This window comes from Centropristis striata, chromosome 16 (assembly GCF_030273125.1).
Source record: "Centropristis striata isolate RG_2023a ecotype Rhode Island chromosome 16, C.striata_1.0, whole genome shotgun sequence".
In the NCBI taxonomy this organism is placed as follows: Eukaryota; Metazoa; Chordata; class Actinopteri; order Perciformes; family Serranidae; genus Centropristis; species Centropristis striata.
Window position 1 is genome coordinate 3,858,370 of NC_081532.1, and position 25,017 is coordinate 3,883,386.

General features: G+C 36.9%; 1 protein-coding gene across 2 annotated transcripts in view; it reads left to right on the top strand.

The window, feature by feature from the left end:
* The first annotated feature begins 5,326 nt into the window (after positions 1-5,326).
* Positions 5,327-25,017, top strand: part of fermt2 (FERM domain containing kindlin 2) — an 84,302-nt gene continuing 64,611 nt past the window's right edge. Inside the window, exons 1-2 of one of the 2 annotated variants that reach the window (XM_059352677.1) lie at positions 5,327-5,638; positions 9,165-9,322. In XM_059352677.1, coding sequence (XP_059208660.1) covers positions 9,166-9,322 — 157 coding nt within the window. In that variant the 5' untranslated portion in view covers positions 5,327-5,638; position 9,165. The remainder of the gene's footprint in view (positions 5,639-9,164; positions 9,323-25,017) is intronic. The other variant, XM_059352678.1, reaches the window with a different exon arrangement.

Here is a 25,017-nt window from a genome sequence, read left to right on the forward strand (position 1 = left end):
AGTAGTTAGAAAGTGTAGTATTTATTCCTGACAAAGAAATAAAATGACAACTTCTCACTAAATGGAGAGTAACTACATGCATTCCTGACACAATTAGTTATTGTCCTTAACTAATTGAGCTATTTTGACAGTTGTAAATGATCTCATTTATGACTGTGCTTAATTTAAGTCTGAAAAAAGGTGTCAAAAGGGCATAAAATACCATTTTCTTCCACACAAAATGACTAAAAAAAGGAAAAATGACAAAAAAAGACACAAATAACTAAAAATGACGCAACAAAAGGCACAAAATGACTAAAAATGACTAAAAATGACAACTTCTCACTAAATGGAGAGTAACTACATCCATTCCTGACACAATTAGTTATTACCCTTAACTAATTGAGGTATTTTAACAGTTGTTAATGATCTCATTTATGATTGTGCTTATTTTAAGTCTGAAAAAAGGTGTTAATAAGGCATAAAATACCATTTTCTGCCACTCAAATATCCCCAACGACAATCCAAATGCTGAAAAAATGTTATAAGGTATAATTAAAGGACTAAAAAGACACAAAATGACCAAAAAAAAAGAGACAAAATGACTAAAAAAAGACACAAAAAGACATAAAATGATTAATAAAAAGAGACAAAATGGCCAAAAAAGACACAACAAAAGACACAAAATGACTAAAAAAGACATGAAAAAGACTTAAAAAAACACAGCATAACTAAAAAAGACACAATATAATACACAAAAAAGACACAATAAAATTAGCAAAAAAATACTTAAAAAGACACAAAATGACCAAAAAAGACACAATAAAATATACAAAAAAGACTTGAAAAGACACAAAATGACAATAAAGGTTGCCGACCCATGATCTAAATGCTGAAAAAAAAGTCCTAAGGTGCCTGAAAAGCAGACAGTGTTCACCTTCCCCTCACATCCTCCTCCTCCTCCTTTCTGCCTCTTCTTCCTCCCCCCTTCACCTCCTCCCTCCTCCTCCTCCTCCTCCTCCACATCACCAGCGTCCGAGCCAGCTCTCCTCTCCATCTCACTCTCCTGCTGCATCTGACTGACTCAAATGTTTACTCTGCAATTAAAACACAGCCTATAAAAGGCAATGGGTCGGGTGCCAGACACTGACGAGGGGGTCAGAGAGAGAGAGAGAGAGAGAGAGAGAGAGAAAAAGAGAGAGAGAGGTTATAAATCGCTTTGATGCCGTCCGTAGTCTCAAGGCCCAGATTCCTGAGCCGGAGGATTGGAGCAGAGCGAGTTCACGAGGTACCGAGCCAGAAACGCTGATGATTCATGAGTCTTTACTGCAGACCACTTGGAGAGTGTGTGTGTGTGTGGGTGTGTGTGTGTGTGTGTGTGTGTGTGTGTGTGTGTGTGTGTGTATTGGAAAGAAAGGAGACAGCAGTCTTCATTTGTTCGAATGCTCTCATAAAATGCCATTATTCATCTGCAGCAGTGAAGACGTGAGCTACAACCTGCAGACAATATTATCCTTAATGTCTCTAATGGATGCAGAAAGCTATCAGCGTCACACACTGATGATACCATATTGTGTTACAATTTTGAATTTGGTGCACAGGGGAAATAAAATGTGATGTTGTCCTGCAGAATATAGTTTCTCATAGTTACAAGGCTTTATTTGAGACTGGTGCAGCCCTTTTTTTTTTTTTTTTAGATATCTGACGTCTGTTAGCAAATTACACTAATCTGTTATTGCATTACTGATAATAAATCCACTTTGTACGTGCAGGAGAAGGAGTTTTATGTATAAAACCAGGTCAAGTAACTAAGTTTATTCATGCATTTCATTTAAAAACACTCGAACTTTACATTCCAACTCTCAATTTTGTGGGAAATTGTCATTTTATGTCTTTGTCAGGAATAAAATGCTGCACTTTTGTAACTAGTTTTATGCAGCTGTGTACTTCTTATACTCTAGAGCAGGGGTCTCAAACTTGTGGCCCGCGGGCCAATTGTGGCCCTCGTGACGATATTTTGTGGCCCCCACCTTGATATGAAAGTTTAATGTGAGTTTTATACGAATGGCACTTTACCGTGTTGTGTGTGGAAGGTCCCTTTATCTACTTTTTTTGTAATTTTTTGTCTTTTTTAAATAAAGTTGTGTCTTTTTTCGGTAATTTTGTGTTTTTTTTTAGTAATTTTGTGTCTTTTTTGGTCATTGTGTGTCTTTTTTAAAGTAATTTTGTTTTTTTTTCCTGCCATTTTGTGTCTTTTTTTTAGTAATTTTGTGTCTTTTTTAATAAGTGTGTGTCTTTTTTAAATAATTGTGTCTTTTTTTATTTATAATTTTGCATCTTTTTCGGTAATTTTGTGTCTATTTTTAGTAATTTTGTCTTTTTTTGGTAATTTCGTGTCTTTTTTAAAATAATTTTGTGTCTTTTTTAGTAATTTTGTGTATTTTTTTGGTCATTTTGTGTCTTTTTAAAATAATTTAGTGTTTTTTCAGTCATTTTGTGTCTTTTTTGGTAATTTTGTGTCTTTTTTGGTCATTGTGTGTCTTTTTTAAAGTAATTTTTTTTTCCTGCCATTTTGTGTCTTTTTTTAGTAATTTTGTGTCTTTTTTAATAAGTGTGTGTCTTTTTTAAATAATTGTGTCTTTTTTTTATTTATAATTTTGCATCTTTTTCGGTAATTTTGTGTCTATTTTTAATAACCCTGTGTCTTTTTTAAATAATTTTGTGTCTCTTTTTAGTAATTTTGTGTCTTTTTTGTCATTTTGTATCCTTTTTTAGTAATGTTGTGTCTTTTTTTGGTCATTTTGATACTGCCTCCAGCAGCCCCCAGGTAATTTGAGTTTGAGACCCCTGAGTCAAGGGCAATAACTAATTGTGTCAGGAATGGATGCAGTTGTCATTTTATTCCTTAGTCAGGAATAAATACTGCAATTATTTACTACTTTTCTGCAGCTGTGTACTTGTTATCCTCCAGAGGAAGGTTTTAGTTTGATGAAGTAGTGATATATAGTGGATTTCTTTACTTTAAAACCCCATAGAGTATGTGAAGTCATGTTGAAATACCTGAACCTGGACCAGATACAACATTACAGTAAAACGCTCCTTTAAATATATGTGCTGTGTCAGGAATGGATGTAGTTATCTGTATATCTTGGCTAATTTCTACATTTCACAGTCCTCCAGTTGGGGCTTTAAGTCCAAAGGAGTCGATCTACTCTGAAAAGAAACGTGTAGAAACTGTTATTGAAACTGTGACAAAACTAAAACGCCTTGTTATTTTGTGCTGTTCCTCCTGGGGCTAAAGACCCAAAGGTCCCTGAATGCTGCTGCTGCAAGGCTCAGCAGCACTATTGCCATAAAAGGCAGCTTGAGATCTTCACTGCATGTCCATTATCCACATAGTGTTGAATTTTAAGGCTGTACAGGGCTGCAGTTTGATTAAATCTGCAAGAAAACACATTATTCTGTTCACATTTGCATATAACAGAGTTTTTATTTATAGTTTATATTATGTTTTACCCTGTTAAATGTGATATTGACATAAAAAAATTACATAAAAACTTGATTTTGGCAGATAGTTCCTGAGAAGAATATCATTATCATATGTCAAGATGTAAATATTGTCTTTTTTATTACTTGTCAGCACCTGAACTAATGAGTTAAGCTACATAATGAGATTTAATATTAGATTAAATGACACAATTTTATGGATTTCTGCAGTTTAAGTCCCCTCAACAGTACATGAAGAAACATGAATATGTTAAGAAGAAAAATAATATTTTTCCTGTTTGTAGTGACTAAGAGAAGATGGAAATTTGTGATACAAAATTATGTAAAAAATAAATAAATAAATCAATTAAAAAAACACATGTATATGTTAAAAAAAAACACATAATAAACAATTCAGTCTGAGGATTCAGGAAAAAAATATTTTTAAAAGCATATTTTTGTTGTCTAATAAATGATTTAAAGAGAAATTTCAGTTCAAGGGGGAAAAAGGACAGAACGGAGGTAGTGAATAAGAACATTTCTGCATAAAAAAATACATAAATTAAAATAATAAAATTAATCAGGTATTCAAGAGTGCAATCATCTGGATTATCATGATAAAAAACAATATATTTAAGGTTATCAGAATAAATGGATTTAAAAGCTTCAAATAAGGTAAGACTGAAAAAATAGGGATATTTGACAATCAAAAAATAGGTGAAAATTGTTACTGCATTATGTTTAGAAAACAGATAATTTAAAGGGATCTCACCAAATTAAACACAAGCATGACTTGCATTTCTGGCTCTCTTGTGGGCAAAATATATATATATATATATATATATAAGTTAAAATATTAAAATAATTAAGGTATTCAAGATCTGCAATCATCTGGATTATCATAATAAAAAACAGTATATTTAAGGTTAACAGAATAAATGGAGTTAAAAGCTTCAAATATGACAAGTCTGGTAAAAAATTGGGATATTTGATCAAAAGGTAGGTGAAAATAGTTACTTTATTATGTTTACAAAAGGCTCTGTTAATTTGTTTTGTTAATAAATGTTTCTTTTTTTGTTTAAATTGAGACTTGTGTAACATTGGTTATCATTGTGTCATTTTTATATGTAAACGGAGGGAGAAAAGGCAATATCGGCTTCAAGAAAAATAAATTTGGTAATTCAGTGTATTTTTTTTGTCATTTTGTGTCTTTTTTGGTCATTTTGTGTCTTTTTTTTGCAATTCTGTGTCTCTTTTTTGGTCATTTTAATACTGCTTCCAGTGGCCCCCAGGTAATTTGAGTTTAAGAAGAGAAAAGGCAATATCAGCTTCAAGAAAGATAAATTTGGTAATTCTGTGTATTTTTTTTTTTGTTATTTTGTGTCTTTTTTTAAATAATTTAGTGTTTTTTTCAGTCATTTTGTGTCTTTTTTTGTAATTTTGTGTCTTTTTTGGTCATTTTGTGTCTTTTTGTGTTTGTTTTTTTTAGTAATTCTCTGTCTTTTTTTGGTCATTGTGTTTTTTTAAAGTAATTTTGTTTTTTTCCTGTCATTTTGTGTCTTTTTTTTAGAGTAATTTTGAGCCTTTTTTTGGTCATTTTGATACTGCCTCCAGTGGCCCCCAGGTAATTTGAGTTTAAGAAGAGAAAAGGCAATATCGGCTTCAAGAAAAAGAAAGAAAAAATCGGCAGCACATATCGGCGATAATCGGTATCGGCATCGGCCTTAAAAAATAACCCATATCGGTCGACCACTAATTAATAGGGATCACACCAAATTAAACGCAAGCATGACTTGCATTTCTGTCTCTCTTGTGGGCAAAAAAAAAAAGCTGAAAAAGGGAGAAGGAGTACTGTGAGGTGACAGGGGGGCCAGTATGAGACCAGTAGACCAGTAAGAGACCAGTAGAGAGCAGCTCAGCTCCCAGTCTGAAAGGAAAAGTGGGACTGGATCAGTGACGTGATCTGGGAGGGAGAAGAGGGACGGCTGGACTCCATTAAGCCCAGAGCCTGCAGGAAAACTGTTTGGGATACTTCACTTCTCCAGCGAGTTCTTCGGGGATTTCTTTCTGTTTTTATTGTCTCTGAAAGACTTCCTACATGATTTAAAGACGGGGGACTTGTTCTGAACCCAGTAGTCGACTGTTTTAGTGTGTTTTTTCCGTCTTGGTGAAGGTGAGTACACATTTAAATCTTCGTCCTCAAAGCTTTGCTCGCTCGCCGCTATGAAATATGAAAACGAGTCTTTTTCTTGCTTCTAGCGGGTTTCGAACCGCTTCTGCTACATTGTACGTGGAATTAGCGACTCTGAAGCTGATTCGAGCGGCTTGTTTCGCCTTTAAACTCACTTTCTAGTGAACTCAGAGCTTTAAGGAGCGACTGGGAGAAGGTTGCATGTAGCCGGGAGCTGCTGCACGGACTCCGCTTACATAATGAAGCCCTCTCTGTCTATTTGTAAGAGCCTTTACCGTTATTTTAACAGGTGAACCGGCACTTTTCCGGAGGTAAAACCCTCCAGAGGTCCTGGTTGAACTTGTCGCCTCGGGGCTCGGAGCCTTTGTTCGGCTCTTTATCGATCAGAGGCTGTTTTTTATATCGACAGGCCACTTTCTCTCTATTTCTCTGGAGCAGCTCCCATCAGAACATGACAGTCAGTGTGTTATATTGTAACTTTTTTGGCAGATTTCAGTCAACAGGGCGCGTCTTGTTCACAGTCTGAGCTTAAAGAGAGACTGAAGTTCACCTTCATCTCTTTCTGGATCCTCCTGGAGGGTCAGATGTCTCCTAGAGAGCTTCAAGAGTCTGAAAATGTTGAGAGAAGTGAATCTTACTTTACTGCAAATGGAAAAACTCATCAGCAGAAGTTGTACTAACATATCTATCTATCTATCTAGATATCTATCTATCTAGATATCTAGATAGATAGAATAGAAATACTTTATTAATCCCTACAGGGAAATTGTGTTCGTCACAGCAGCTCCCAAATGACAAATCAGACAGAAATGGCAAGAGAAGAGACATTTTTTTGAATACATACATATTGTGACATAAAAAATGAGAAAAACTAACACTATACACTTTAAAATGTATCACTATATACCTGGGGTATAAATAACAGTTTAATAAAACCAGTGACAGTTCGTTAATAAGTAAAAAAAGAAGAAAGAAAATCAGTGCGAGCAATATATAAATCTAAAACCTAATAAGATAGTTGGGGTTTATGGGAGTATGCATGTGAGGGAATTGTACTTATTTATTGCACAAACAAGATTGGAAGCTATTGGACCTCATCCGTCCATCTATCTATCTATCTATCTATCTATCTATCTATCTATCTATCTATCTATCTATCTATCTATCTATTGTTTTGATCTAGTTGATTAGCTCTTTCTGTAGTGGATAAGTCATCTTTTAAATGCTTTTTTCATTCTGAATTACTTATTTTTTCCAATAAATGTATGAGCACATCTCTGGTTAGAAACTTGTTTCCTTGTAAAACTGCTTATGTATAAAGTTATCACATGCTAATGTCAGTTTTTTTGGTCAAATCTAGTGTATTGTCTCTACCAGATCGACAAGCTTGATCACTTTGATGCAGAAATCACACTAAATTCAAGTGAATTTCACATCTCAAGTGTGTACTACAGGCCCTTTATTATAGATCAGTAGTCCAAGCTTACTTAGAATTACTCTGATGACATCACTATGACATCATCAAGTTTGGGTTTTCTTTGGAAAACTCTGCAGACATCACAAATCAAGTCACACGTTGAGTCATAGGGTTACAACTCACGGTTATTTAAAGTATTTGACTACTTCAAATGGTATGTTTCTGAGCAACAGACCAAGATGTTTAAAGTCCCTTTTATGAACTAAGAACATATTTTTAATGTAAAACCTGAATCTGTTACGTAACCGGCAACTAAAACCAGATACTGTAAATGCAATAAACAGGTGATTCCCAACCTTTTTCCTGAGGGACCCACATTTTTATCATTGTAAACTTTGGCGACCCCCATCCTTTGGGGGCCAGCTCGCCAAGTTTTCGCAGCACAGTGATGTCACACATATCTTTGTAATCAGCGTAGTTTCTGCTTTCACGGGACACCAAGTTTGTGTGGACCCCCACACAGTTTTAAGAGGTTAAATTTACACTTTTATGCTAAATTACATTTGAAAAAAGCAGACATTCAAACCTGCATGAAGCTTTGCCATGTGTTATGAGCTTGTAGATTGGCTTTTTTCAAATTTATAAGCATAGATATATATATTTAACCCATTAGATTTATTACACGCCTTAAAATGAAGAGGGTTTTGAGACCCCCCTTGGATCTTTGGCACCCCCCCGGTTGGGAATCACTGGTTTAACCCATTGAAGCCTGGAAAGCAGATACGTCGTTTTGTAGTATTTGTATAAGCTCTCAAATACTTTTTGAATTTCATTTCTATCTGCTACAGAGGCTGAAAAATCTATTATTTAGTAGAAGTGTTGACACTTCTGTTGAATTTCCAGAAAAACTTCAGGTTTTAGGGGGTTATTTTAAAATTGCCCAGAGGTTTTACAGGCGTTTTAGACCTCAGTGGGTTAAATAATCGACAGATTAATCGATAATTAAAATAATCGTTAGCTGCAGCCCTAATATCGCATATTATTGGTGCATATGTACACCAATACGGATCATTGAGCATTGAAATATCTTATTATATGTACCATTATACCTGATGAACTAATAACATTCCCATCTGCCTCAGCTGTACCGCTAATAAATAACTTCTAGCATGCTAACACACAAGATGATGACCAAGGTATGTGTTGTGAGCTTGTAGATTGGCTTTTTTTTCCAAATTTATAGGCACAGATGTATATATTTAACCCATTATATTTATTTCACCCCTTAATATTAAGAGCCCCCACCCTCCCCAACCCCCGGTTGGGAGTCCCTGCAATAAACTATCCATGTATAGTTTTCCTGGAGTTGTTATTTAGCACTCAAAGTATTCAAGAACAGAGAAAATCGTCAAAATAATGAGAAAAAAGTTGAAGTCACAAGAAACTGTGAAAATGAAAAGAAAAACGTTGAAGTCACATGAAAAAAGTCAAAATGAGAAAAAAAAGTTGAAATCATGAGAAAAAAGTCAAAATAATGAGAAAAGCGACAAAATATTGAGAAAAAAAAATCAAAATAATGAGAAAATCGTCAAAATAATGAGAAAAATAGTTGAAGTCACAAGAAACTGTGAAAATGAAAAAAAAATGTTGAAGTCACATGAAAAAAGTCAAAATGAGAAAAAAAAGTTAAAATCATGAGGAAAAAAGTCAAAATAACGAGAAAAGCGACAAAATAATGAGAAAAAAAATCAAAATAATGAGAAAAAAAATCAAAATAATGAGAAAAGCGACAAAATAATGAGAAAAAAATTCAAAATAACAAGAAAATAGTCAAAATAATGAGAAAAAGTTGAAGTCAGAAGAAATTGTCAAAATGAAAAGTACTCAAAAACTTCTACTTAATGAAGTTAAACCCCTCCTAAGTCCACATGCACAGAAATATCCACCGGGTCTACCAGAGTCCAGTTCTTTCTCAGGACCCTGCATGCTTAGGCTTTTGCACCACACGTATTCCTTTCCGGAGGGTCAAAAGGTTTCTTTTCACTCCAGTGTGTCAGAATTTCAGACTCTGACGGGGTCTTTTTTTTGCAGGATGGCGCTGGACGGGATCCGGATGCCCGATGGCTGCTACGCCGACGGGACGTGGGAGCTGAAGATGCATGTGACCGACCTGCACAGGGACGTGTCGCTGAGGGTCACCGGGGAAATCCACATCGGAGGAGTCATGCTCAAACTGGTGGAGAAACTAGGTATGCATGCACGCTTGAAGTCAAGCCGAGCAATTCACCGCGGCTTTTCAAAGCAGCTTATCTAAAGAGTAATAAACGGGCGTGAGCTTGCTCTTAATTGGCTCATTTACATGTTATATAAATGGCTGCAAACCACTGTAGATTTAACATGCATTCCTTTTGTAATGGAGTGGAAATGATTGGTGGTACTGGAAGCGTATTCTTTGACCTCTGACCCCGTTCCATCCTGCAGAAAAGCAGGATTTTTGTGTGTCAATGGCTTACTTGTGTTATCTGTTTATATTTGTTGGGCAATAAATACCTCCTTTTTTTCAAGTTACCATTCTGAGAAGTGAGATTATACTCAGTAAACACCACTTTTTTATGGAAACATACTGTTTCACAACACCGGACAAAGTTAATAGCAGACATTCTCCAAATTTGTCAGCCTGGGAACTAGACCAGTTTTACTGTGGGGGCCAGTGTTTAATCAGAGGGGCACATTAAAAAACAGCAAAGATGATATTTAAGCATTCAAAACCTTTATTTATCTAATTGAAGTATATTTGGAAGATACAAAAACATTGATTGAAGCAGTGAGACTTACTAACAATAACAGTTATTTTTGTATGACAATGACATTTCTCATTTTTGTGCACCATTATTTTTTTTATTTTGAAAGTGCAGCACAGTGAGAATTTTTTTAAATATATATATATACACAAGCTTTTATTGCACAATTAGACTATCATACAATGTACACATTCTGGGTTCCTTTCAACCTGGTCTCACAGGAATCCGTGAAATAGCCACGGATTCACTTAACTCAAAATCCGTGGAATAGCCACGGAATCACTCAAATTTCCATGAAACCGACACGGATTTTGCTACAATGCAAGTTAATGACAGTCATATCCCGTGGCTATTCCAACATACAAAGTGATTATGTACATTCACTGAGTGAATATTTACAAAATAAAACATATATTTCTCGCTAGAAATGTAATCAAAATCCATTTTTATGCAGAAACTAAGTCAAAATATTGTTTTTTTTTCACTTAAAAATGAGAGAACTGTCCGCCATGTTTTTTGTTCTGACCACCGGGACCTTGAAAGTCACGTGACTTGGAACAAACCAATAGGAAAAAATATCCATGGAATAGCCGGGACATGACTGTCATTAACTCGCATTGTAGCAAAATCCGTGTCAGTTTCACGGAAATTTGAGTGATTCCGTGGCTATTCCACGGATTTTGAGTTAAGCGAATCCGTGGCTATTTCACGGATTCCTGTGAGACCAGGTTCGTTCCTTTTGTGTACAATGAGATATTGTTTGAACAAAAAATAGGGAAGAATTGTTCCGTCGTTCATCATTATAAATGTATCATTTTATTATTAATTTGACACAGGGGCCACAGCAGGCTGGCCCCTGGAGGCCCCTGTGTAGAACCGCCTCTGCTGGGAACTTTTGCCGTTTGCTTCCTGCCAATAATACTGGTTGAGATTCATGTGCAGATTTGACATTTGTTGCATGACGCCAGCTCAAATGCCTCTTTCAGGTTTGCAGAGTTGCCTCTCAGGGGTTAATATTCCTCTTTGTTGCTCTGCAGTGTAAATGGGTCAATGTCCCAAGTTATAAAGAAACCATACACACACACCGCCCCCCCCTCCCCCTCCCCCCGCTGTATCATGCACTGTTCTGCAACTGCAGTTACGCACTTGACAAGTTCGGGTGCAAGAAAGCATAAGAGTCCTCTGTTCCAGCCACTTGAACACTGCCCTGTTTCACAGAGAGGAGAAAGTTCAGTGGTGGCGCTGATTTGGGAGTGACAGTGTGTTGTGTGTTGATGGTGCTTGAGCGCTCGGCATTCCTGCAGCGCTCCAAGGTTTTATTCCCTGCCCATGGTCCCGTTTTTAGCTCTCCTGTTAGAGCTCCACATAATTGAGGTCTTTGTTCTCTGTGGTCGTCTGCGTCCACGCTAGCAGGGCTGCAGCGCTGCTGCCGCGTGTGGGACGGCTTGAATTCATTGGTGCTCCGATCCCGCCCCGGCTCCACTCAAGGGCCGGCCTTATCCGTTGTTTGAGTTGTGTTTGCGCTTTTTGTTCAGGTCTGGCTGAAGGGTATGACCTCCCTGGATGTGACGAGGTGTAATGTGGGGAAAGTCTGTCAGAGGTGGATAACTGTCATTAAAGTAGAATTAAAGACACCAGTGTACACTGCAAAAAGGTGTCTAAAAACACTAAATCTGAGGGAAATGATCTTGCTGCATGGACAGCAAGATCTTGTTTTAAGAGTTATTTCTTATTTTAAGTGTTCAACATGCTTATTTCTAGATTTAATAATCTTAATTTCAGAAATCTTGCCAAGGTAAATTATCTGTCCATGCAGCAAGATCATTTCCCTCAGATTTACTGTTTTTATCTGGTTTTTAGACACACCTTTTTTGCAGTGTAGTAACTTTGTAATAAAATGTTTTTGTAGTAGAAATTAAATCTAGCCTTGTGTCATGCATGCACATGGTGCTAAGGACGGGGGGGATATGTCCCCCCAGATTCATAGTGATCCAGATCCGTCCCCCCCACTTTCAGCGACAAACATCGTCAGTAAAAATAGAGGATTAATGTTCCATTAGTTAGATTATTTACATTGCAGCACATGGAGAGTCTGGCTGCTAATGGTGCATTCAAGGTCTACTCTAATAATTTTTGACGTTGTTCCGAGCTCCATGTTCCAACTTTAAGTGTACATTGAACACACCATAAGGCGTTACGGTAAGAACGTGTTAGACCCGCCTTCAAAATAAAAGAAAACACTTGTATCTTTTACAATAAGAGCACATGGATGTGTTAGTAGAATCCACCACAGTATTTGCAAGAAGACTGTCAAAATAAGAGGCCTTAAATAAAACATAGAAGAACCCTTATTCTCCTTTTACAATAATTCATTAAAATATGCAATGATTAAGATGGAATAGAGGCACCAAATTTGGGCTTTTAGGGCAAAAATGTTCTCCGAGGGAGTATGCCCCTAGACTCCACTACTCTGTTCGGGTCCCCCCATCATAGTCCTACAAAATCCTGTGGAAACACTGGTTCTAAAGGCTTGACAGACTGGACAGACAAGAAATTACCCAGCAGTTTGTTCAGGGTAATGAAAGGAGGAGAGATGTTTTTCATTGAGTCAGCTTCAAGTCAGTAAATCTGTTTGGCTGCACTGGGAATTTCATGCACAAACTTCCATTTCTTTATGTTAGTAAGTTGGTTGTTGTTTACACTACAGTTCATTTAAAAATGTTTGAAAAAAACATATTTGGGTTAAGGCATGGAGTGTAAAAATAACTCATTGAGTTGAAATCATTTATCAAACATCATCATGCTGTGACGGTAGTTTCCTCTTTTTCTTTTGTTTTCATCATTCCTAATTTTGTTTCCCTCGTAGCTATTTTGCTCATGACTTGTCCTCTTTTTTTATCTGCTGAGGATTCCGGTGGTTTGAGATGTTGACGTCCTCAGATGACAATAGTTTGATTTGTTGACCATGGTTGGCTGTTGGTTGTTATTGCGCCAAAGTAAAATAACAGGACGTGGGTGTGCATGGTTGCACCACTATCTTATCAAAAAAAAAGTGCTGTAATTCCAGCCTGGGCTGCTATTCTTAAACATATTTAACCCCCCTCCACATTATCAAACCACTACCACCTTTTCCTGCAGTTAAATGAGTTTACTGTAGTATGTTTCAAGGTAATGGAGCCTTTTACTGAGATGTTAAACAGCTCTGTGGGTGTCTGAAAGTGTGTTTGTGGCTAAAAGTGAGTGTGGGGATTTAATTTGACTGCCGTGTCCGTCCTAACCTCAGTCAACAGGTTGCTTTCCATTGTAATCATTAACCGGCCAACAACATGGGTTTTCCACATGGACACACACTGCAGGAACCTGTACACTATTCATGTATCACACAATATTCTGTGTTTGGAACAGGCTTTTGGCAGTCCAGAAAATAAACATTTTCTGAATGATATCAAATCAAAAATCACATAAAAACAAAATCTTTCTGCGCACAAATGATTTTCCCTTTGATTTTAAAGATTTTTTTTCCATATACAACATTGTATTTACATTATCTAGTAGTATTTACACAAAATTAACAAGTGGCACTGTGTAGTTAGGAGTTTTTTTCTTTTTGGGAAAGTTTAGCTGGAATACATTCTGTATTAATATTAGTTCTGGAAGAAGTATTCAGATCCTTTACTGCAGTAAAAGTACTAATACCACACTGTGAAATTACTACCCTCTAACCGGGGACAGACAGTCCTGTACAGTCCTCACTAGGCTGCACCGATTGCACACCTTCAATGTTTGAATCTTATTTTATTGAAAAACAATAACACAGCAGCAGTATTTTTCTTTAACAAATAAAGGAAATCACAATGTCTGATGTAGTTAATAAAATGTTGAACTTAAAATAAGAACCTGGTCTCACAGGAATCCGTGAAATAGCCACGGATTTGCTTAACTCAAAATCCGTGGAATAGCCACGGAATCACTCAAATTTCCGTGAAACTGACACGGATTTCGCTACAATGCAAGTTAATGGCTATTCGTGTTCCAAGTCACGTGACCTTTAAGGTCCCGGCGGTCAGAACAAAAAACATGGCGGACAGTTCTCTCATTTTTAGTGAAAAAAAATCAATATTTTGACTTAGTTTCTGCATAAAAATGGATTTTGATCACATTTCTAGCGAGAAATACATGTTTTATTTTCTAAATATTCACTCAGTGAATGTACATAATCACTTTGTATGTTGGAATAGCCACGGGATATGACTGTCATTAACTTGCATTGTAGCGAAATCCGTGTCAGTTACACGGAAATTTGAGTGATTCCGTGGCTATTCCACGGTTTCCTGTGAGACCAATTTTGTAAAATAAATACTTTCAGACCTTTGCGGAGATAGATAAGATTGGTTTGACGTAAAATGAAGGAAATCGGTGCACCCCTAGTCCTCCCTGAACACCTCTGAAGTCCTGTCACAGTGTTTCTGATTGCATGGAGGTGGTTAGTGGTTATATATACATAGACTGTACTGCACATGTGCACACATACATGTACGTGGTGGTGTGAGACGGGACACGTAGAGAGTTTTGGCAGCCGATGCTTCAGTCTCGCATTGAAAGGACAAACCTCTCTCTGTCCTTTCCCTCGTTCCTCTCTCTCTTTCTGTGTCTCGCTCTCCAACACTCCAAAATGAAGGAGCTCTTGTGAATCAGTAATTGCTTTCCACGAGGTGGAGAGTGCTCTGGATTTATTTTTTCCATCGAGCATTTATTGCGGTATGCTGTTTTGTTGTTTTTTCTTACTGCAAACATTCATAACTGACACTGGTCATCGTACAGACATTCCTTCTGTAGTGCTTTTTTAAGCTTCTCTTTATTTGTTTTTTTTCTTTCGTTCGCATACAAAAATAAAGAAGATGCATGTTAGTTTATGCTTCGAATCAACACGAAAGAACAGAATGATAGTAGAGCAATAAAAGCAATAAAAAACAACAACAACAAACAAACACCGAGGTGGAGTCAAATCAAATACCAAAACAATAATAATAATAATAATAATGTTTACAAATAAAAGAGAGATTTAAATAGAATAGAATGTCTTTGTTGTCACTATACACATGTACAATGAGATTTGAGAGCTGACTCCAAAAAGCAGTTTGACAATAAATAAAATATAAAAATATACAATATAAACATAAACATAAATAGGCAAGTAAATGTAAAGAAAAATATATATGATATAATGTAAACACAGGCAAGAAAGGAGGTAAGGTGCACAGTCTTCAATTTGCCAGAAGCAGATATGATGCTATGCAGTATTCATAAATATATTGCACGTTTGAAGGACAAATTATTGCACAAATTATTGCACATTGCCAGTTATAGTATATTTAAAAAAGAAAGAGATATCGCACAGTAATAAAATCCATATGAATTCAGTGCATATGATAAATAAATAGTAATAATACAACTTGGAGGATGTCAAGCGTTCTAAAATTTACAGATGTTAATTTTTCATGGGATTTATTATATTTGGTATAGTGATATGACATTTGGTCCATATCGCCCAGGCGCAGTTGCAATTTTTTGTTTAAAAAAAAATCAAATATTTTGCGGTTTGCTTGACTGGCAATTTGAAATTTTCTCTCATATAAATATATTTATTTCGGAAAAAGATTAGCCCTATTTTATTTCATCGGCTATTTTTTATTTAAAAAAAAAAAAAGGTACTTCTGTTGTTATACAGTATTTATGTTCACTTAAATAAACAGTTTCAATAAAACTACTTGTGACATGTCATAATTGGCTTTGACTGAACATATAGTCCTTTCTTTTGACTGAATATATAGTCCATAAATGGCTGCCATATTGTGTAAAATGTATTTATCTGACCTCTCAGGTTCCTTCTGTAGTATTTCTGCATGTGTTTCCACACGTGAGTGGGCGTGTCTTGTGTCTCGTCCACATGGACTCCTGCATCCATCCTCCAGCTCTTCCTGCGAGCTGCAGGTCCACATCGTGGCTCAAATGGCCTTCGATAATGGATTAAATAGACAAATGCCAGGAAGGCACTTAGCTATTGATCACAGTAGCAAACGCTGCTTCCATTTCCCCTGCAAGCCTCCTACTGGAGCAGTATTTACAGCCTGCTGCCCCACTCCTTCCCTCCTTTCATCCCTCCATCACTGCTGCTTTCTCTCACTTTGTTGATGTTGTCTAAAAGTGGTGCCCGCCTCTCTAAAAGCTAATATCGCCCTTTAGAAGGGAAAACAAATATTGCACAAACAACATTAGCCGGCGGGAGTTTTATTGGATTTAAACAGATCGTTCCCAAGTTACATTACTTTCATGTCGGGTCTCAGTAATGGCTTAATCAATGTTGCACAAAAGTGCAGGGCTATTTTGCACATGCTTCAGGTGGAAAGGCCAGCTTTTTTAGTGATGATGTTATACTCCATGCCCCTTGACTCACAGCTTGCACAAACCTGACATTAAATAGCCAAGCTGCCATTAATAGTGGCCGCAATTTTTAAAAATTCACATAATCCAGGTGTGGATGTGTGATGGCAGCCCTCAAAGCTACAGGTGCATCTTAATATATTAGAATATCATGTAAAAGTCCATTTCCAGTAGTTCAAGTCAAGCTCCAACCAAGTATTGAGTCATATAGATGTAAATACTTTTCAAGGGCCAACATTTCCAGATTAAACATACGTTTTAAAATGGTTTTTTTGAGACCCTGAATTTATTAAATGTAAGCCAAAATCATTATAATTAAAATAAATTAGATAAATTAAGACATTAAATGTTACATTCTGTGTGTAATGGATCTATATAATGTGTTATTTCCACTTTTTTAATTGAATTACTGACATAAATAAACTTTTCTATGATATTCTAATTTATAAAGATGCACCATGGACCAGTAAGTCTCAAGACAGGCAAGTCCCGAGTCCTTCACTTTGAGTTTCAATTCATTAACAGGTCACAATGAACTCTTTATCCAAATTTAATGTGCATTTATTTGTTAAAACAAGCGTGGCTGAGCTTTGTCATAAAAACAAAATAGTGCTGACATTGCACTTTTAATAGCATACAGTTTGGCCAGAAGCTGGTTTCAATTTTTATAAAGTCAAAGAGCTCAAGTGAAGCTACAAGTCATTGGTGTTGAGTCAAAGTTGACTTTTTTTTTATTCTGTCAAGTTGAGTCAAATGTCTCCACGGCGTACAACTGACAAAGTGCTGATGTTCCTCTGTTGGTCACTAATGAAAGGATGCAGCCACTCAGTATGTTTACTTGACACTTTAACCTTAAAAACGTATTGCCTTAATCTGACTATACCTGGACAACTAGAGTGCATGTAAACGTGTTAGTCTCACTAATGTTGGAGTTCTCCAACTCAGATTAGGACACCCAGATAATGTGACTTGAATTGGATTTTTCGCCAGCTTGAAAAACAAGCAATAAAACAATAACAATACAATATAACAATAAACATTCAAGAAAGCATTCACAGTAGCCGGTGTCATTAGCCGGTCGTATTAGCCGGTCGTATTAGCCGCTCGCATTAGCCGCTCACATTAGCCGGTCGTATTAGCTGGTCACATTAGCCGGTCGTATTAGCTGGTCACATTAGCCCGTCACGTTAGCCGGTCGTATTAGCCGGTCAGTAGCGACGACACAAAGTGTCAAACTGAGGTCAACAGAAAGGCGCCATATTAACCCACTGAAATGACGCATATTGCCACCCAGTGTTGAGGAGGAGGACACGTTCCTGTCAGTTATTCGATTTTCTCAGTTGCATGTAAACTGGGACAAGGACAGAAGTCTGATTAGACGCTAAAATCGATTTTTAAGCTTAGCTCGATTTAAACTGTGCATGTAAACGCACTGTGTGTTGTCTTGAAGATGATGTCACAGCTTCAGTTTCTCGCAGCCCCCCTGTGGCGACTACTCACAGTGGAAAATGATGAGTTTGAGTTTAGTGGAGCCAAAGAATTGAGTGTAAATGCAGCATTACGCTACTGGAGGAACCCTGATTGTACTGTATTGGCTCTGCTCAGCCTCAGAACAGACAGCTGAGGGTAGACGGACTGGATGGAGGAATCAAATGGGAGGGAATGAAGAGGAGGTGGGGGTGGAGGTGGGGGTGGGCTTTCTTTTCTCTCCGTCTCTGGCTGTGACGTGAGCCACGCTGCTAGAATTCCATAAAAGTCTTCCATGAAGCAGGAAATGACTTCCAAGGTTTGGCATGCTGTTCTCTGGTCGCTGCCGTCATTTCTGGATTCTCTGCTCACACACACACACACACACACACACACACACACTCTGTCAACTCTGTCTTTTCCTTTCTCTCTGTTTTAACACTCCCTCTTCTTCATCTATTTGTGGAAAATACTTTAGTCTGACTGTTCTTATTACATGTCCGTGCACTTCCCTGCAGCCACGTAGCGAGGCTTAATAATAATAATCACTAGAACACATTTCCAGGACACATTGTTCACTTTATCGCTGTTTCTGAACCAGGTTCACGTACCGACTGGCTGCTCAATGTTCCATAAATAGAACTTGAGCGAACTAATTGGTGTGGTGTGACTCTGATAGTTCATGTGGCTGTTTCCAGCGAGGGGCCTGCAGTTTTTTGGCTGCCGTCGCTCCAGCCGGCCGCAGAGAACTTTCCCTGCATGTCGGAGAAAATGTGTGTTTTGTATTTGCGCTGACCTACATATTCACAATCACAAGTGGGTTGTTGAATGTCATCGCCCCGCTCGGTTCTGTTTCAGCAAAACCATGTAAGAAAAATGTATTTGTAAGTAACAACAGCTTTCATTTGTTTAATTTCTTTCTACCCCTCTATTCAGAAGTTGTCACGATACTAAAATTTTCAACTCGATACCGATACTCAGCAAAATATTCGATACTCGATACCATTTTCGATACCACAAGGATAAAAACAAAGACCCCAAAATTTAACAGAAATATTTTTAACAACAAGAAAAATGCAACATGTAAAAATTAACAGAACCACAGGTTAAATATTTATAATAAAAAACAGTTGTGCAAAAAGAAACTGCAACTATGATAACAAGCTTCAGATACTCGATACTTTTGAAAATGAGTATTGTATCCGGATACAACGTTTTAGTATCGATACTTTTGACAACCCATTTTTGTATTAAAGTTACTTAAACAACTGCCTCAAAATCAAGGACGCATTTATATTTAATACACTATATCAAATATATTAAGTAAAATAAAATGACTACAGAATCATTTATTACAGTGTACAACATTTTAGTATCGATACTTTTTTGAGTATGGATACTTTTGACAACCCTATTTGTAAGTCACACTAGCTTCCATTTGTTTAATTTCTAGTAGCACCTCCAATAAAACAGCAAGTTTAACCCAATAAAGCCGGAAAAACGGATACGTCAGTTTGTAGTATTTGTAGTTTTTTCCACCTATTTTCGGTCTCTTGGCCAATGAAATGCATCAGAATACATGTGGGAGTGTCGCAATGCATCATGGGACATTTCCAGAACTGAAATCATGGTGAAGGCGACTATAGCGGAGGGAGCTCAGATATCACAGCTATAAGCTCTCAAATACTTTTTGAATTTCATTTCTATCTGCTACAGAGGCTGAAAAATCTATTATTTAGTAGGAAGAGTTGACACTTCTGTTGAATTTCCAGAAAAACTTCAGGTTTTAGGGGTTATTTTAAAATCCCCCAGAGGTTTTAAGGCATTTTACCAGGCGTTTTAGGCCTAAATGGGTTCAGCTGTAATGTTCAGTTAGAATTCACTCTGGAGCGACTTTCCTCTGGAAACTTTAGTTTTAGGTCGTCAGCTGTTTGTGTCCGAGATGCTTTCTGCAGGAGGTTGTGCTGACCAGAGGGAGATGGCTTCAGTTTGACAATGGAGCGCAGGTTTCATTAGGAAACAGACGCGATTTAACACAGGATGCTGAACTTCCTCTGGGCTTTTTTTCATGCGTCTTCTCCCTTGTGCTTTCCTTGCATTCCCGCCTTCCTGCCCCCTCGGTGTTTACGGCATTTCTTTTGAAGGATATTATGATTCTGTTGGGGAAAGAAGACTTCAGTCCGTGCAGAGATGAAGAGATACTGTCGTCATATCTGTCCTCGGCTCTGAACGTCTCTGTACATTAGATATTACACACCGGGACAGATTTATGTGATCTACGGCTACAACCACTTTCCTTTTGCTCGTATCAGCTTGCAGTGAGGCAGTTTAAATATATCACGGTGTGTAATGAGAGTCATTGATTGCAGCCGTGGAGCCATCCTAAACGTCTGGCAGCACCAAGTGAGAAACGGCAGCGCGTGATCATCCTGCTCTCTAATCGCTCTGACAGGAAGTAGTTAGCCTAAGTAGCGGTCCTGCCCAGGCCAGAGCTTTCCTGTTCCACTAGCAAGATGCTGCAGTGATTGGGCTCTTCTGGTCTCACACACACACACACACACACAGACCCCCGGCCTATATAGTTACACACACTGGTTTCCATATAGAAAGGTCATTTTAGCAGCCCAAACAAATCAAAAAATATCTTTATTATCGTAATTCTTCATGTCCAATATTCTGCTGAATTGGCAGAAAGTGGTTTGAATGAAAAGTCACATGTGCTGATGGATAGGGCTGGGCAATATGGACCAAAGGTCATATCCCGATATATTTAGGCAGAATATCGATATATATCCCGATATCTTTATTGCAAAGTGAGAGCAAATATTCAGTCAAAGTAAAATTGAAAATTTACTGTATAACAGGAGAACCTTTTTTTTTTTTTTTTTTAAATCAAAGCTCCACAAAGTGCACATTTAAATAAAAAAAAATATCTTAAATAAAAATCACCTATGAACTAAAATAGGCCAATCTTTTTCCGAAATAAATATATTTATATGAGAAAAGAATACCGAACATTGCAAAATTACTAAATATGACAAACCCTCGTAAGGGCAGAATTTAAAATTTATTTTTTTATTTTTTTATTTTTTTATTTATTCACATTTGCAGTAAACAATACAATCAAAGAGACATATTTTCATTTTTGGCAGCATTTTTATATATACAGTGTGTGTGTGTGTGTATATATATAAGAATAAGTATTAATAATATTAATATTTTTTTTATATCGCCCTGCCCTACTGATGGATATGAAAAATGACCTCCCTGTGTTGAGTCCTTGACTGATTCTTAAGTACTATGATGATGAATTGAGACGTTGTCAGAATGAAACTCTGTGGTGGTAAATCTGTTCTTCCTACCAAGTGAATAACTTTCACATTGTACAAGGAAAAGTTAGTCAGACTGAAATAACCTGGACTGTGACAGCTGGTAGTCTGATGTAGTGCCTTGATGTCGGGTCATGTGGGAACACTATCAGCTGCTTCATTCACATCACATGATTTATCCTGAACAGGCTGCTAGGAGATCTGGAGACACTCTACTAATGTGAATATATCACAGCAAGGCAAATTAAATCAGGGGTCTCAAACTCGTGGGCCAATTGTGGCCCTCGTGACGATATTTTGTGGCCCTCAGCTTGATATGAAAGTTTAATGTGAGTTTTATATGAATGGCACTTTACCGTGTTGTGTGGGGAAGGTCCCTTTAATTACTTTTTTTGGTAATTTTGTGTCTTTTTTTTTGTAATTTTGTGTCTTTTTTTTTTTAATTTTTCTGTCTTTTTTGGTAATTTTGTGTCTTTTTTTTTTGTAATTTTCTGTCTTTTTTTTTTTTAATTTTCTGTCTTTTTGGGTAATTTTGTGTCTTTTTTTTAGAGGTAATTTTGTGTCTTTTTTTTATAATTTTGTCTTTTTTAATGTGTCTTTTTTTTGGTAATTTTGTGTCTTTTTAAAAAATAATTTTGTGTCTTTTTTGTCATTTTGTGTCTTTGTTAGGTAATTTAGTGTTTTTTCAGTCATTTTGTTTCTTTTTTTGGTCATTTTGATACTTACCCAGGTAATTTGAGTTTGAGACCCCTGAATTCAATCTTTCGTTTCCAGTTTTTCCTGTCTCTCTCTTTGTCCCCTTTAATGGAAGGACTGCTTTGTGTGTTAAGGACAGTCTAACTAGTTCTGTCTGGCATCTTAAACATGCAGAGTAACAAACTTCCATGGCTCCTCTGGGGACCTGAAGCCTGTTGTTTTTTGGCCCTCTCACCTTCCTGTAGTGGCCGGCAGCGCAGTAGGTCCATCGGAAGGAAATGTTAGAGCAGCACAGTGTTGTTGTTACACACACACACACACACACACCTGTGTGTCACTGGAGTAAACTGATATGCAGGTTTTTGTCTCGGGTCTCAGACCTCGTTTCATTCATTTAGACCTGTCCCGCCTCAGTCTGTCTCTGGACTCTCCCTTTTTACACGGCAAGGCAGCAAAAGTGGTGTTTATTTTCATAATAAAGAGAAGAAGGTGAAGTAAGGCAGTTGCAACAAAGCATAAATTGCTGAATTGATTTAATTACAGCTGTAATGCTTCAAGGTTAATGCTTAAACATACTAACTCATTTAAAGGGACACCAACAACAGGTGCATTTGTGTAAAACAAAGAATACTTTAGTTTCTGTATTTATTTATTTTTTATTTATGCAGTCGGCCACAACTCAAAATTATGAAAATCTTTATCTATTTATATGTTATCAATGCCAAAAGTCTTCAAATTGCCTGTTTTGGCTAACCACACCACTAAGTATTTGATTTTTTTAAACAAATAGTTGCAACTAGGGCTGGGCGATATGGACCAAAAGTCATATCACAATATATTCAGGCTGAATATCGATATACGATATATATCCAGATATTTTTATCACAAAGTGAGAGCAAATGTTCAGTCAGATATGACATGTCTAACGTAGTTTTATTGAAAAGGTTTATTTAAGTAAACATACATACTGTGTAACAACAGGAGTTGTAGTTGGAGGACCTTTTTTTTATTATTAATTTTTTTTTTTAATCAAAGCTCCATAAAGTGCACATTTAAATAAATAAAAAAAATCACAAATAAATAATATAATATATATAAATAAAACAGGCCAATCTTTTTCTGAAATAAATATATTTATATGAGAAAAGACTAACAAACATTACAAAAGAACTAAATATGACAAACCCTAGTAAGGGCAGCATTTATTTATATATATATATATATATATATATATAAAAACAGAACATTTTTTTGAACTATATCGATATATACAATATGGTCTAATTCCATATCACATTTAAAAATATATCGATGTATCTTTTATATCGATATATCGCCCAGCCGTAGTTGCAACCAGAAAAGTTTTTGTATCAGTACATGAAAGTAATTAATTGATTATTAGTCTGTTAGTCTGATTGACCCGTGATTGAACCTGGAAGCAATTGGGCTCATTTTACAACACAAGTCGTCTTCAGGGATTCTGCAGAAATGCAGCTAGCAGCGACTGAGCTTCCTGTTGGACATCATTGGGACGTCTTATCAGCGTCCTGAGGGGACGTCTGGCAGGATGCATTCATGGACAGAAGGACAGATGAATATTGTCTATCTGCTCCATTGATCTTCGTCCCCAAGTTTCTTTGTAATGTCATTATTCCAGCGAGTCTCTGAACACTTAATTGTATAAAGCTGTGTGAGGGCGGAGGGGGAGGACCTCCTCTGTTTTCTGTGTTTGTATCATGACACAAATGGATACAAACTGTCCGTCTCTAAGGAGGTTTCCTCTAATAGCCCTCCTGGCCTCTACTAATGCATCAAAGCCTGTATTGTTGCACTCCTTTCTTACTCTAACAGGCTGGATGCTTCCAGATTTCCTGGAAAGATTGCACAATCACTGCACTCACGTATTGTCTTTTACTGGATTTAGAGCCTGCTGCTGCCTCCAACACTTCACCTGGAGACCTCCGTTACAGTAAAACAGCCTCGTCTCATCCAAGGTTATTATCGTTAATGAAAACTAACGGAATAACGAAAACTAGAATTGACAACACATTTTCGTTAACTGAAATTTAAAAAAACGAGAGTTTTTTGTAAAGCACTTTAAAAACAACCACAGCCGCAACACAGTGCTGTACATAAACAAGCAAACAAGAACAATAAAATAGATAAAACAGGAAATAAACACTTAGATCAAAAAAGACACAAAATGACCAAGAAATACACAAAATTACCAAAAAAAGACCTAAATTGACCACAAAATGATCAAAAAAAATACACAAAATGGCCATAAAAAGACACAAAATGACCAAGAAAGACACAACATTACCAAAAGAGACACAAATTGACCACAAAATGATAAACAAAATACACAAAATGACAAAAAAAGACACAAAATGACAAAAAAAGACACAAAATGACAAAAAAAGGAAACAAAATTACCAAAAAAAGACACAAAATGACCACAAAATGATAAAAAAAAGACACAAAATGACCAAAAAAAGACACAAAATTACAAAAAAAGACATAAAATGACCAAAAAAAAGACATAAAATGACCAAAAAAAAGACACAAAATGACCAAAAAAAGACATAAAATGACACTTTAACACAGTGGAGACAGAGCTGACTTCCAAAGTGATTTGGCGACCTCCAGAAATCATCTCACGACCCCAGTTGGGGTCGGGACCCCAAGGTTGAGAATAGCTGCTTTAGGCTTTTGATAGATGAGCATGACTTTGATCTGTGTGTGTGTGATTTGGCCAGTGTGTGTTTGGAGAAGCAGTTGTGTCAGTTGAACACTATTGACATGGATCAATACTTGCTCCTCTGTCCCCTGACTCCTTTTAGGAGCTCAACCTCTCTGAACCTTTAGTTTCTTATTCCTGCAGCCTAAAAAGCTCTAATGGCTGCACCCAGTGTCTCTTTGTCTAAATGCTTTGTCAGGTGAAGTTGGACAGCTTGAAAGGGTTCAGGCGTGTTTTGCATATTTAATGCCTGTGATTAATGGTCGGGTTGATTGGCTATTGGCAGGAACTGAGCTGTTGTATAATCACTGGCTGGAATAAGCTCCGCTAACCTCGTTCTGCTCAGCTCGTCAATGGAAAGAGCTTGAGTTTAATGGTATTGGTTAGTGAATACCCAGAGGACACAGCTGGAAGAGATCAAAATATTAGTCAGTGACTTCACCTTTACAGAAGTCAGGGTCAAGCCAGTA